At 42.4% G+C, this 10,484-nt stretch overlaps 1 protein-coding gene across 3 annotated transcripts; it reads right to left on the bottom strand.

The window, feature by feature from the left end:
* Positions 1-23: 23 nt before the first annotated feature.
* Positions 24-9,916, bottom strand: ppp2r2ca (protein phosphatase 2, regulatory subunit B, gamma a). Of its 3 annotated transcripts, none has more exons than XM_058071558.1 (10): positions 9,673-9,916; positions 8,913-9,285; positions 8,613-8,710; positions 8,322-8,505; positions 7,895-8,007; positions 7,636-7,813; positions 4,180-4,344; positions 3,924-4,093; positions 3,706-3,797; positions 24-2,224 (listed from the first exon to the last, which is right to left on the bottom strand). In XM_058071558.1, exons 2-10 carry the CDS (start codon positions 8,974-8,976, stop codon positions 1,927-1,929), a joined length of 1,362 nt encoding a protein of 453 aa, XP_057927541.1. In that variant the 5' UTR covers positions 8,977-9,285; positions 9,673-9,916; the 3' UTR covers positions 24-1,926. The 3 variants fall into 3 exon arrangements, with proteins under 3 accessions (XP_057927541.1, XP_057927551.1, XP_057927559.1); XM_058071568.1 differs by having other exon boundaries at positions 8,913-9,202; XM_058071576.1 differs by having other exon boundaries at positions 8,913-9,106.
* Positions 9,917-10,484: the final 568 nt, after the last annotated feature.

Genomic DNA, 10,484 nt, shown 5'->3' with positions numbered 1-10,484 from the left:
TCATACTTGCCTCCTGTCTTTTACTCCCACCTTCATTTGCTCTTTTGACCATATGTCATCCACGATATAGTAGATATAGTCAATAGTATTAGATATATTATATACATTGCCTCAAGAAGAACTTGAAAACCCAAACAAAGGATACCAGTCAATTTTGTCAGATTGAATCATTTTATTAATGCACATTCCTTCATTCATATTTTTTGTTTTTTTTTAAACATTAAAGTCACTTTTTTGTAGATACAGTATTATAGATATACACTCGAGTAGCATTGAGTGGTGGCAACATGCTGCTGCTGCACTCCTGAACACAAATCCTCTCTTGGTCTATAGTGATATGATAAGAACTGACTGTCTCTCAAACACAAGTGCCAAAACTTATGTAATGTTTTCCTATTATGTAAACTTTCTAGTGGGGCTCTGTCATTGTGGATTTTACTTTGTCAAACCAATTTGTCCAAGATGTGCATCCAAGAACTATTGCAGACAGAATAGCTTAAATGTCTGTGAAGAGTGAGGCGAATGTAGACAAGCTCAACAGGTGATTTCTTACAACATAAACATAATGATTACATAATTTGTGCCATGAGATAAGATTATTACCAACATGATCCAGTCCAACTGTGCACTGACACCATCACACATTCCAAAACCACCTACAAGAGCCCGTTTAGGGCCAAGGTCACTTAAAACGACACTGTAAACAATCAACGTATGACCAGGTCACACAGTTCAGTCCAATACACGTCACCTTACAAACTACACCTTACTGTACATTGTGGCTTTCAGTGGTGCACCCCAGCCAAGCATGTGAGGTATAGCGTGTCATGATCAATAACAGCCTTCAATGATACATTTACATGAAATTGCTTCAAGGGCAAAAGACACTTTAGCAAGATACATTATTTATCTTTCAGCCATGACGTTGATGATGAATTTTGACCTTCATACACACTGATTCTCGGTTCTCATAACATCAGGGGTCTTATTTATATGCACTGTGTGCTTGTATTTCATGATTGTAATCAAACTCATTGAAAGTACAGTGGGACTAGAGCCTGTTTATCATTATCAGGCTTAATTTGGGCATTGTTATTCTATATCTGACTATTTAAAATTGCTTTTACTTTTAGATTTTTATAATACTTTGGAATAGCAGCATTTCAAAACTCAACACAAGCCCAACACAGCAAAGCACTACAATACATTAGATTTGTGCATATTTTGTATAACCAGCATACCAAAACTCTTCCATCTTATTCTGGATTAGTGCCTTCATTCTTTAAACCTCATTTCTTGTGTATTTGACAATCTCTTTTACAGTCTCAAAACAACAAATGTTGTAGTAGTGACTTAAAAAAAAAACAATATTTACAGCATACAGTAAAAAGAGTGTATACATTTGTTACCTGCAGAAGAGCTCATGTTTTAAAGCAGATACTACTGCTGCACTGTGTTTTTAAGTGCTATTATTGCAAAGTGAATATGGTAATGAGTCGCTTAATGCACGCAATCTCAAAGAGCGCTGCTCTAAAGGAGAGAGGTTTTGCTGCTATCTAACAACAACAAAAATATAGAAATTCAGATAATTGTGGTGAAGACGTAAGTATAAGATCACCACTCTCACAACTGTGGCTATTGGATACCTCTGAATACATACCATCTTTTTGTGGAATCAATCCTTATACCCCATGCACTTTGTCCAATCTTGTCAAAGTGAGGAGTCAACATTGCGAGGTCATTATAGAGAGATGTCCCTGCACCTCTTTTACAAAAACTGAACGGGACCAAAAATAGGCCCTCACAGGTAGGAGACACACAGAAAGAAATGTCTTATTATTAGTGTCATTAGAAGCTCACCTCCAAGTCACCTCCAGTATATGCAAAATGGATATTTGTCCATTGTCCACTTCATTCTTATTCCTGTCACTGCATCTGTGCCTCCGGGTTGACACGGTCCTGGAAGATGTACAGGTTGTTGGTAGCCGCTATGGCGATGATGTTCTCGGATGGGTGCCAAGCCATGTGTAGAATTTTCTTGCTGAAGTCCAAGCTATCAACGCCCACATCACCACGTCGGCGTTTACCACCGGTGTAAACGCGACGGGTACGTAATACGGCCCGGGGCTTGCTGCTCTCCCGCCAGGCCTCAAGGGTCACACCTCGCCCCGTCTCCCTGTCAAACATCTGGAAAAAGCTGTTGTACGCGCCGGTCATGATCACGCTGTGGATAGGAAGGACAAAATAAAGGCTGTAATGTCACACGAGATATTTTTGGGGGGTGGATAACAAAGCATTAAGATTTTGAACTGTATATATGAAGGTTAACTTATTTTTACATTTCCATGAAAGGTACTCTTGCTAAAAATGGCAGTCATGTCTGCAACGTAGCCCATTTTCTCATTGCACCTTTGTTACTTTTATATAAAATATTAACTTATTTTGACATTTGCATAATATTAAAGAACATCAAAATGTTATTTCTTTATTGTCTTAAAAGGGATTTTTAAAATGTTTCTACTCTTGGTGTTGAATTGTGGACTCCTATACAGCAGCTACACATGATAACCAGCACAATGCTTTCTAATTCTTCCAGAATCTACACCCATTCAGCTTTTTTTCTTCGTCTTTTGTGGTTCTCACAAAAACTGTCTGTTTTAATGTATTCCACCGACAGCCCGCCTCCAAGCACGCCTACTCCTCTGTGGGTGGTCACACTCACGAGTGCTTAAAAGGACTTCCGGTTTGTGCCACGGTATAAGAGTTGATAATAAAAAACAATCTATCTTCTTAGAATGTCGTTTATACATACAGCCATATGTGTTGGATTCTGAATCCGATCCAGAAGTCGAGACTGAATAGTTCGAAGTTTCTCAAGAAAAGTGGAAAAAAACATCATTCATTCATTCATTCATCCATTTTCTACCGCTTATTCCCACGAGGGTCGTGGGGGTGCTGGAGCCTATCCCAACTGTCTTGGGGCCAGAGGCGGGGTACACCCTGGACTGGTCGCCAGCCAATCACAGGGCACATATAGACAAAGAACCATTCACACTCACATTCATACCTATGGACAATTTGGAGTCACCAATTAACCTAGCATGTTTTTGGAATGTGGGAGGAAACCGGAGTACCCGGAGAAAACCCACACATACACGGGGAGAACATGAAAACTCCACACAAAGACGGCCGAGGGTGGAATCGAACTCGGGTCTCCTAGCTGTGTGGACTGCGCGCTAACCCCCCTAACACATTAGGTCCTATTTAACAGGCACAAATTTACCACTGTTTGCATTATTTACTATGGAGAATTTGGTTTGAAGTCAACTCGACTCCATCATCATCAACAGTCATTTGAGCTTCATCCAGGTAAACAATTCGACATTCATTCATTTTCAACCGCTTATCCTCACGTGTGTCGCGGGCATGCTGGAGCCTATCCCAGCTGTCTTCGGGCGAGAGGCGGGGTACACCCTGGACTGGTGGCAGCCAATCACATGGCACATATAGACAAACAACCATTCACACTCACATTCATACCTATGGACAATTTGGAGTCACCAATTAACCTAGCATGTTTTTGGAATGTGGGAGGAAAATGGAGTACCCCATGCACGGGGAAGAACATGCAAACTCCACACAGAGAGGTATCACTAGACACAGCACATTTAAGAAAATTTGCTCAATATGTCCAGGTCCACTCACCTGTCCGAGCTGTTCCAAACACACTCAAACTTGTCAAAGATGCAGTCGTTCTCATAGAGGGAGCACAGCTTACTCCTTAGGTATTCATGGACCTAGACAATCAAAGGCAATAATACAACCTTCATTTCTGTGGAGGAATCTTAATTTTCAATTTAGTCACTTTAGCAACTCAACTTTCTGTATATACTTTACCTAAAGTCTATACTGTAAAATCTTACTTGGTATGTCTCCACGGGGCCTTTGTCCATGTTCAGATCCCACACCTTAGCGGTGAGGTAGTCTCTGGTCAGCAGGTAGCGTCCACTGTGGCTGAACTTTACATCTGACACGGAGGAGATGATCTCAGAAAAGAAGGAGCGGCTCCCAGGGTCTTCTGGTTCCTCAAACACTGTGCAAAGAGTCACAGCAGGAGACATAATAAAAACCTGCTGGCATATGATAAACCTTATCTATTAACTCCTCAATGTGGCTCACATTTGGTGTGTTTGTCACAGAGTGCCGAGGCTCTCATATCACAGAGGCGCAGGGTGCCCTTACTGCTGCTGTACACAAATACGTGACAGTGCTGAGGATGGAACTCTGCTGCTGTAATCACCTCTGTGAGATCCTCCATGTTTGCTGGCTTTATGTCCACAATGTCTGGCAAAACGCACCATCAGGAACCATACATGACACTGATAACATCGCTCACAGTCTTGTTGGATACAACTCTTGCATTGGCTCCTGTCAGATTATGCTCATTATCTTTACCCTATATTTTCACTCCTATATTTCAGCACATAATCAGCACCCAAACATACTGTACAGTACACCCCCGACGCCAGCATGCATGAACACGCTGCTCCTCTCTCTGTTCTATTTGTGGTGTCCCAGAGTGGGGGTTTAGAAGACAGTCTACTTGCCCTGTGAATTATTTAAACTCTCCTTCCACACTAGAAGAAAAAATATCAGATTTTCTAGGTCAGCTTCTGTTTTAATAGGAAATCACCAACAGCACCCCATTAAACAGACCACAGCCTGCATTGGATAATCACTCAGTACAAAACCAAACATGCTGAGTTATTGTGCTGTTTGTGATAAGTATAAATGTTGAATTCAGATTTGAATCAATTTATTTTCCACTCCATTTATATTTCAGGAGTGTATCCCCAGACCATTACTATTCACTGTTGTAGACTGTAAACTTGAGGCTTTAATGTGGGTGTGTCAGAAGCGTGTAGCTATTGTCAGTCAGGGCATGTAACTACATGAATGTGTTCTACTGCATTTTATGGTGTGTTATGACTCTGTACAGGGTCCTTCCAAAAATAGGTTGCTTTTAATTAAAAGTTGTTAGTGATTCTGTAAATATAAATATACATTCAAGATATCAGCACATCATTTTTGCTTTCACGCCATGCTTTCATGACTTGAACTCGGAGATCCAATGTACGCAAAAGGCCTATTTGTCTCAAATATTGTACTACTCCTTTGCCAAGATAATCTATCTATAATCTATCTATAATCTATAATCTATAATCTATCTGATTAGACAGCATGATCATTGCACTAGTGTGTACATTGTTTACATTTGTCTGCATTTTGTCCCCACAGTTTTTTGCAATTGTATAATAATATAACTGTATAATTTCTGTGAATTTTCTGTGGGTGCCGAGAGGCAGGGGCTGGGACAGACTGTGACTTGCCCCGCGGCAGACCGGGAGCTCGGTTCTTGAGATCCAACTACAAGCTTTTGTACGAGTGGTTAGCGTGCAGGCCACACAGCTCGGAGACCCGGGTTCGATTCCCCGCTCTGGCATTTCTGTGTGGAGTTTGCATGATCTCCCCGTGCATGTGTGGGTTTTCTCCAGGTACTCCGGTTTCCTCCCACATTCCAAAAACATGTTGGATTAATTGATTCCAAATTGTCCATAGGTATTTATGTGAGTGTGAATGGTTGTTTGTCTATATGTGCCCTGTGATTGGCTGGTGACAAGTCCAGGGTGTACCCCACCTCTCGCCCAAAGACAGCTAGAATAAGCTGCAGCGTTTCTGCGACCCTCGTGAGGATAAGCGGTACAGAAAATGGATGGATAGATGGATAGGCGTGAATGCAACGTAAGCACACCGCAACCTATGCCTAAACAATGTGGATGGTCCTCATCCAAACGTTAATGGGTTAACTTTTCCCCCACTTCTTTGAGCAAATCAGTGAGAATTCTCTAAGTAATTTCTGTAGGCTCTTGTATCGTCCTTGTGAATTTTAATAAGTAATCATAATGCCCAAAGTGATGTGCTCTAGTGAGCACTTCCCTTTCCTACACTGTCCAAGCTTCTTTTTTCTAGTTTATGCCTCCTTCTTGGTTTTTCCGCAGTCTCTCTGCAGCTGTGAGATAATATATACTTATCTTATACCTTGTTTTTCTCCAATGAGAGCTTCTTCTTTGGAGTTCAACACCTTATAGGTCCCATGCAGATATATGCCTGCAATTTTGTGGCGTCATGTGGGACAGAGCAAGACCAAATAATGCATCGACTGTTTATTAGATGCGGAAAGTGGTGGTGACAATGTATAACCTTCCGGGACCAAGGTACGTCACACAGTACTTGATGCGCAGTATCTAACAGTACTTGACAAGGTGTGAATAAGACGTGTGGGAGCGTGGTCATTTCGAGCCAATGTGCACCATCCTTGGTCACAAATTGCAAGCCAAGGGCATAAACAGAACACAAACAGAACACAAACTGATTTGTGAGCCATAAATAAATAATTAACAAGCATTGCCACAGTAAATTGAAGAACAATGCAGAGAAGCGTGGGTGCGTGCTGACTGCAAGAATGTCCACCAGAGCTGCTACCCATAAATTAAATGTTAATTCCTCTATCATAAGCCAAAGGTATTCCGAAGAATTTAGCAGTACATCCAACTGTTTCACAGTCACGGCTCACGTGTGACAACACCAGCCAAGGACCTCCACATCCAGCATCTTCAAGATCCAAGATCGTCTGAGACCAGCCACCCAGACAGCTGCTGCAACAATTGGTTTACATAACTAAATAATTCCTGCCCAAACTGTCAAACATCGCCTCCTCGGGGACGCTATCTACATGCTCATCATCCTCACTGGCATCTCAACCAGACTGGAGCTCACATTCAATGGCATCTGGCACTAGAGAGGCGTTCCCTTCACGGATAAATCTCTGTTTTCACCGTATAGGGCAGTTGGCAGACATCATGTATGGCGTGTGGGTGAGCTGTTTGCTCAATGTTGTGGATCAAGTCGCCCATGGGCGGTGGGATTATGGTGTCGGTAACAAACATAGGTGCATTTTAATGATGGCATTTTGAACGCATGACAGTGCACTGCCGCAAGGATTTTTACACAATTCCTGTAAGATGAAACCCAGTGTTTGTGTGGCCAGTATACTCACTGGACATATCACGCATTGAGCATTTTTGAGTTACTCTGGATGAGCGTATATGTTGATGTAATGTTCCAATTCCTGCCAAAATCCAACTTTGTCATTGAATAGGAGTGGACTAACACTTCACAGACCATAATCAACCACCTATCAATTCTCTGCAAAGGAGTTTTGTTGCACTGTTTGAGGCAAATCCAGACACTGGCTGGTTCACTGATCACCCTGGCCAGTAAAAAAATGCACGTTTTGGAGTGGCCTTTTACTGTGGCAAGCCTAAGGCAAACATATATGCAATGATCATGCTGTCTAATAAATATCTTGTCAGGTGGATTATCTTGGCAAAGGAGAACTGCTCAACAATACCGATTTCTAAACACATTTTGGGTCTTTGAATTGAGATCATGAGATATTACAAACTAAAGAAAAGTTTTGTTTATATTTTTGTTGAGGGTGTCCATATTGAAAGTTCCACTCAGAGCTAAAATAACTTCAAAGAAAGACAACATTCAGGAATGCAGGAAGGATACTGAAGCTGCGGTCGGTGATACCCAGGTGCCACATGTTGATACGGAGGTCATCAGCGGACAAGTAGGTCTCCCCGTCACTGTTGACTGAGATGGAGTTGACATGGTAAGTGTGTCCATTGGCGAACACACGCCTGGGGCGGACCTCGACCATCAGATCTGTTGGTTTCAGTACTGGCACCTATACAACACAAATAGAAATACTGTTTTTATAAGTAGAATAGAAATACAGTGGAGTGTGTGCGTGGATACGCATACGAACCTGCAGAGATGTGATGGTTGAGATGTCTTTGAGCCGACCCTCCTCATCTTTCAGGTTGTATCCTTCCGGTCTTTTATCCCTCTCACTCACCTTCCACAGTTTAATGGTCTTATCTGTGGCAGGCAAAAATCACAATATCACACCAGGTACAGTTGATTGAGTCAAGGCTAAAACAGAAGATGGAGGCTACTATATATCTATATCTATAATGATACCAGGAAAATCACTGAACTTTCACTGAACCAAAACTCCAAAGATAGAGATGAAATAACCACGCCGATCTCCATATACTGTACACGTAGCCCTGAGAGTGCAATTTAGGGGTCATTTATTTAGTGTGTGTCTCACTGACTTCCCATTGATATGATTGGACCATGTAAAAGTCATCACAAATTGAACTATAACATGACAAATCATGGTTTCTCACCATTGGTGGACAGGAGAAAATGTGCAGCATTCTGTTGGGGTAGCCATCTAATCTTGTTGATTTTCTCTTCAATCTCCAGACTCTTTAGATAGTCAAAGTCCGGCTCGTGACTCTGGAAGGTGCTGTAGACGTTGTACTCTCCAGAGTCCCCAGTCTCCCCCACCTCCTCGGACTGCCCTTTAGACTGGCAAATAGTAAAAGAATAAGTTCCACTGAGGTTTTTAGATGCTCACCATAATGTTATTTATCTGTTGCATATGCATTTGGTATCTAACAGATACACAAACTGACCTCAGTTTCTCTCTGGAAGATGACCACTCGGCCACCTTTATCTCCCGTGGCCAGCAGATCCCCTGTCTGGTTGAATTCCACCGTGGAGATAACATCAGCTTGGAAAAGAATAAAATAGGGGTGACAAACCACAATAAAAGACAATAGTAGTATGGCTATGCTAGGGCCTCGAACACATTATCAGTAATTCAAGAACAATGACTTTCAGTCCATTAAATGAATTTATTATATTTCTTCAAAGATGGACACCATATATTACGTCATAGCATGCAATATGACACAGTATTATATCTGTTCTACCTTCAGTGACATAGTCTCGTAGGAAGGTGTGGTTGATCTTGGGGCTCTCAGTGTCTTCGCCCATCTGAAGCTGAGGGAGAGTGACCCGCCAGCGTGCCCGTCCTGAGTGGAAGGGTCCAATCCGTTCTCTCGCTTTCTGCCCAGGCTCCGCCCATGCTGCTAGGGCCTAGCGGAGGGGCTTGAAACAAGGCATCCTGGGTAACCAGCAGGCCAGAGGAGGAAAAGGGAGGAAAATGAGGTAGCGAGTGGATGGGATGGAAAATTAGCTTTACGGGAGACGTTTAAGGATGCTTGAATGAGGAAAGGTGCGGAAAGAAGGAATGGAGGAAGGGGTAAGGAAGTGGGGAGATACAAAGTGAAATGAAAGGAAACACTGGCGATGGGGATAGAAAAAGAATCTGGCATTAGGCAGGCTGACAATGTATGGACACAACATACCAAAGTTATGACCTTTAGTGTTGTTTGTGAAGACACATGCAAAAGGGTCAATCCAATCCACCTAACAGACCACGAGTCAGAATCCTTAAGGCTATAAACAAGAGTATACAAATATACACTGGTTTAAGGTGCTCTGGCAAATACACCCAAGGGTGTGGTAGCCTTCTCTGCCTAATTGATCACCCGCTCATTCTCACTGTATCACACACGCAGTCACACTCAAATACATAGTCATTGATGGAGCACACAGGAGAACGTGATGAATTGCGTGTACTGCAGAAGGAAGGGAGGAAGGGAGGTAGACAGGCCTCAGTTCACCTACCAGTTTGACTGCTACCGTCGCCGCTATTTCCACTGAAGGTCCTCTGCTGTGTGCCTCATCAGGCTGCCCGAAGGAGAGGAGAGGGTAGTGGCAGGGAGGAAAGGACAGTAGTGAGAAAAGGAAAGGCAAAGGTGGAGGAAATATGAGAAAGAGAGGGGATAACAAGGAGAATGTGGGTCCGCTCTGCGATGATGCTGTTGGAAGTGATCCTGTGCAGCATCCACTGTGTCATGGCAGCCTCTTCTTCAGTCAGCCAATCACAGAGAAGATGTCACTGGCGAGCCCTCCCACTGCAGCTGATGAGGTGAATGAGCCCAGCAGAGGGAGCAGTTAAACCCTCAGTGATGTATCAGTCTCACATGGCTGAAATCCAGAACAAATCTTTACTGCTAAAATTAATTTTGATGTTGGGGGGTTGACAGACCAATCATTGATTGCCCAATGCTTTATAAAATCATCACATCCTATTAAAATTACGTATGAGCCCATTCATCCACCTGTCTATTCCATCTTAGAATTTCTGGAAGGTTCTACAGCTCCATATTGGCAAGTAATCCTTGAATAAGCATTTTTCTATGACTGCAGACAGATCATTTTTCATCTTTCACGTGCACAAAACCCTATGGTAATCTCAAAATATCTGTTCTGTAAACTTATATATCTACAGTCAACAAATATTAAATAACATCCAATATCATATATCATACATACATTTTTAAATAGTCACAATATGGCACATTTGTGAATGCACCATACTCGCTGGCCACATTGGGTACACTTGCACAATTTTATGAGATCCAACAGAGAAGACA

This window comes from Doryrhamphus excisus, chromosome 1 (genome assembly GCF_030265055.1).
Source record: "Doryrhamphus excisus isolate RoL2022-K1 chromosome 1, RoL_Dexc_1.0, whole genome shotgun sequence".
NCBI lineage: Eukaryota > Metazoa > Chordata > Actinopteri > Syngnathiformes > Syngnathidae > Doryrhamphus > Doryrhamphus excisus.
The sequence above is the reverse complement of the archived record's forward strand: the minus strand, read 5'-3'. Positions and strand labels throughout refer to the sequence as shown.

Excerpts from the sequence above, each read along its gene's own strand:
- ppp2r2ca (XM_058071558.1), bottom strand. The coding sequence starts at position 8,976 with ATGGGCGAAGACACTGAGAGCCCCAAGATCAACCACACCTTCCTACGA. Across the intron at positions 8,008-8,321 it reads TTTTCTCCTGTCCACCAATG|ATAAGACCATTAAACTGTGG; the intron begins GTGAGAAACCAT and ends TGCCTGCCACAG. Across the intron at positions 3,798-3,923 it reads GCCCCGTGGAGACATACCAA|GTCCATGAATACCTAAGGAG; the intron begins GTAAGATTTTAC and ends TTGATTGTCTAG.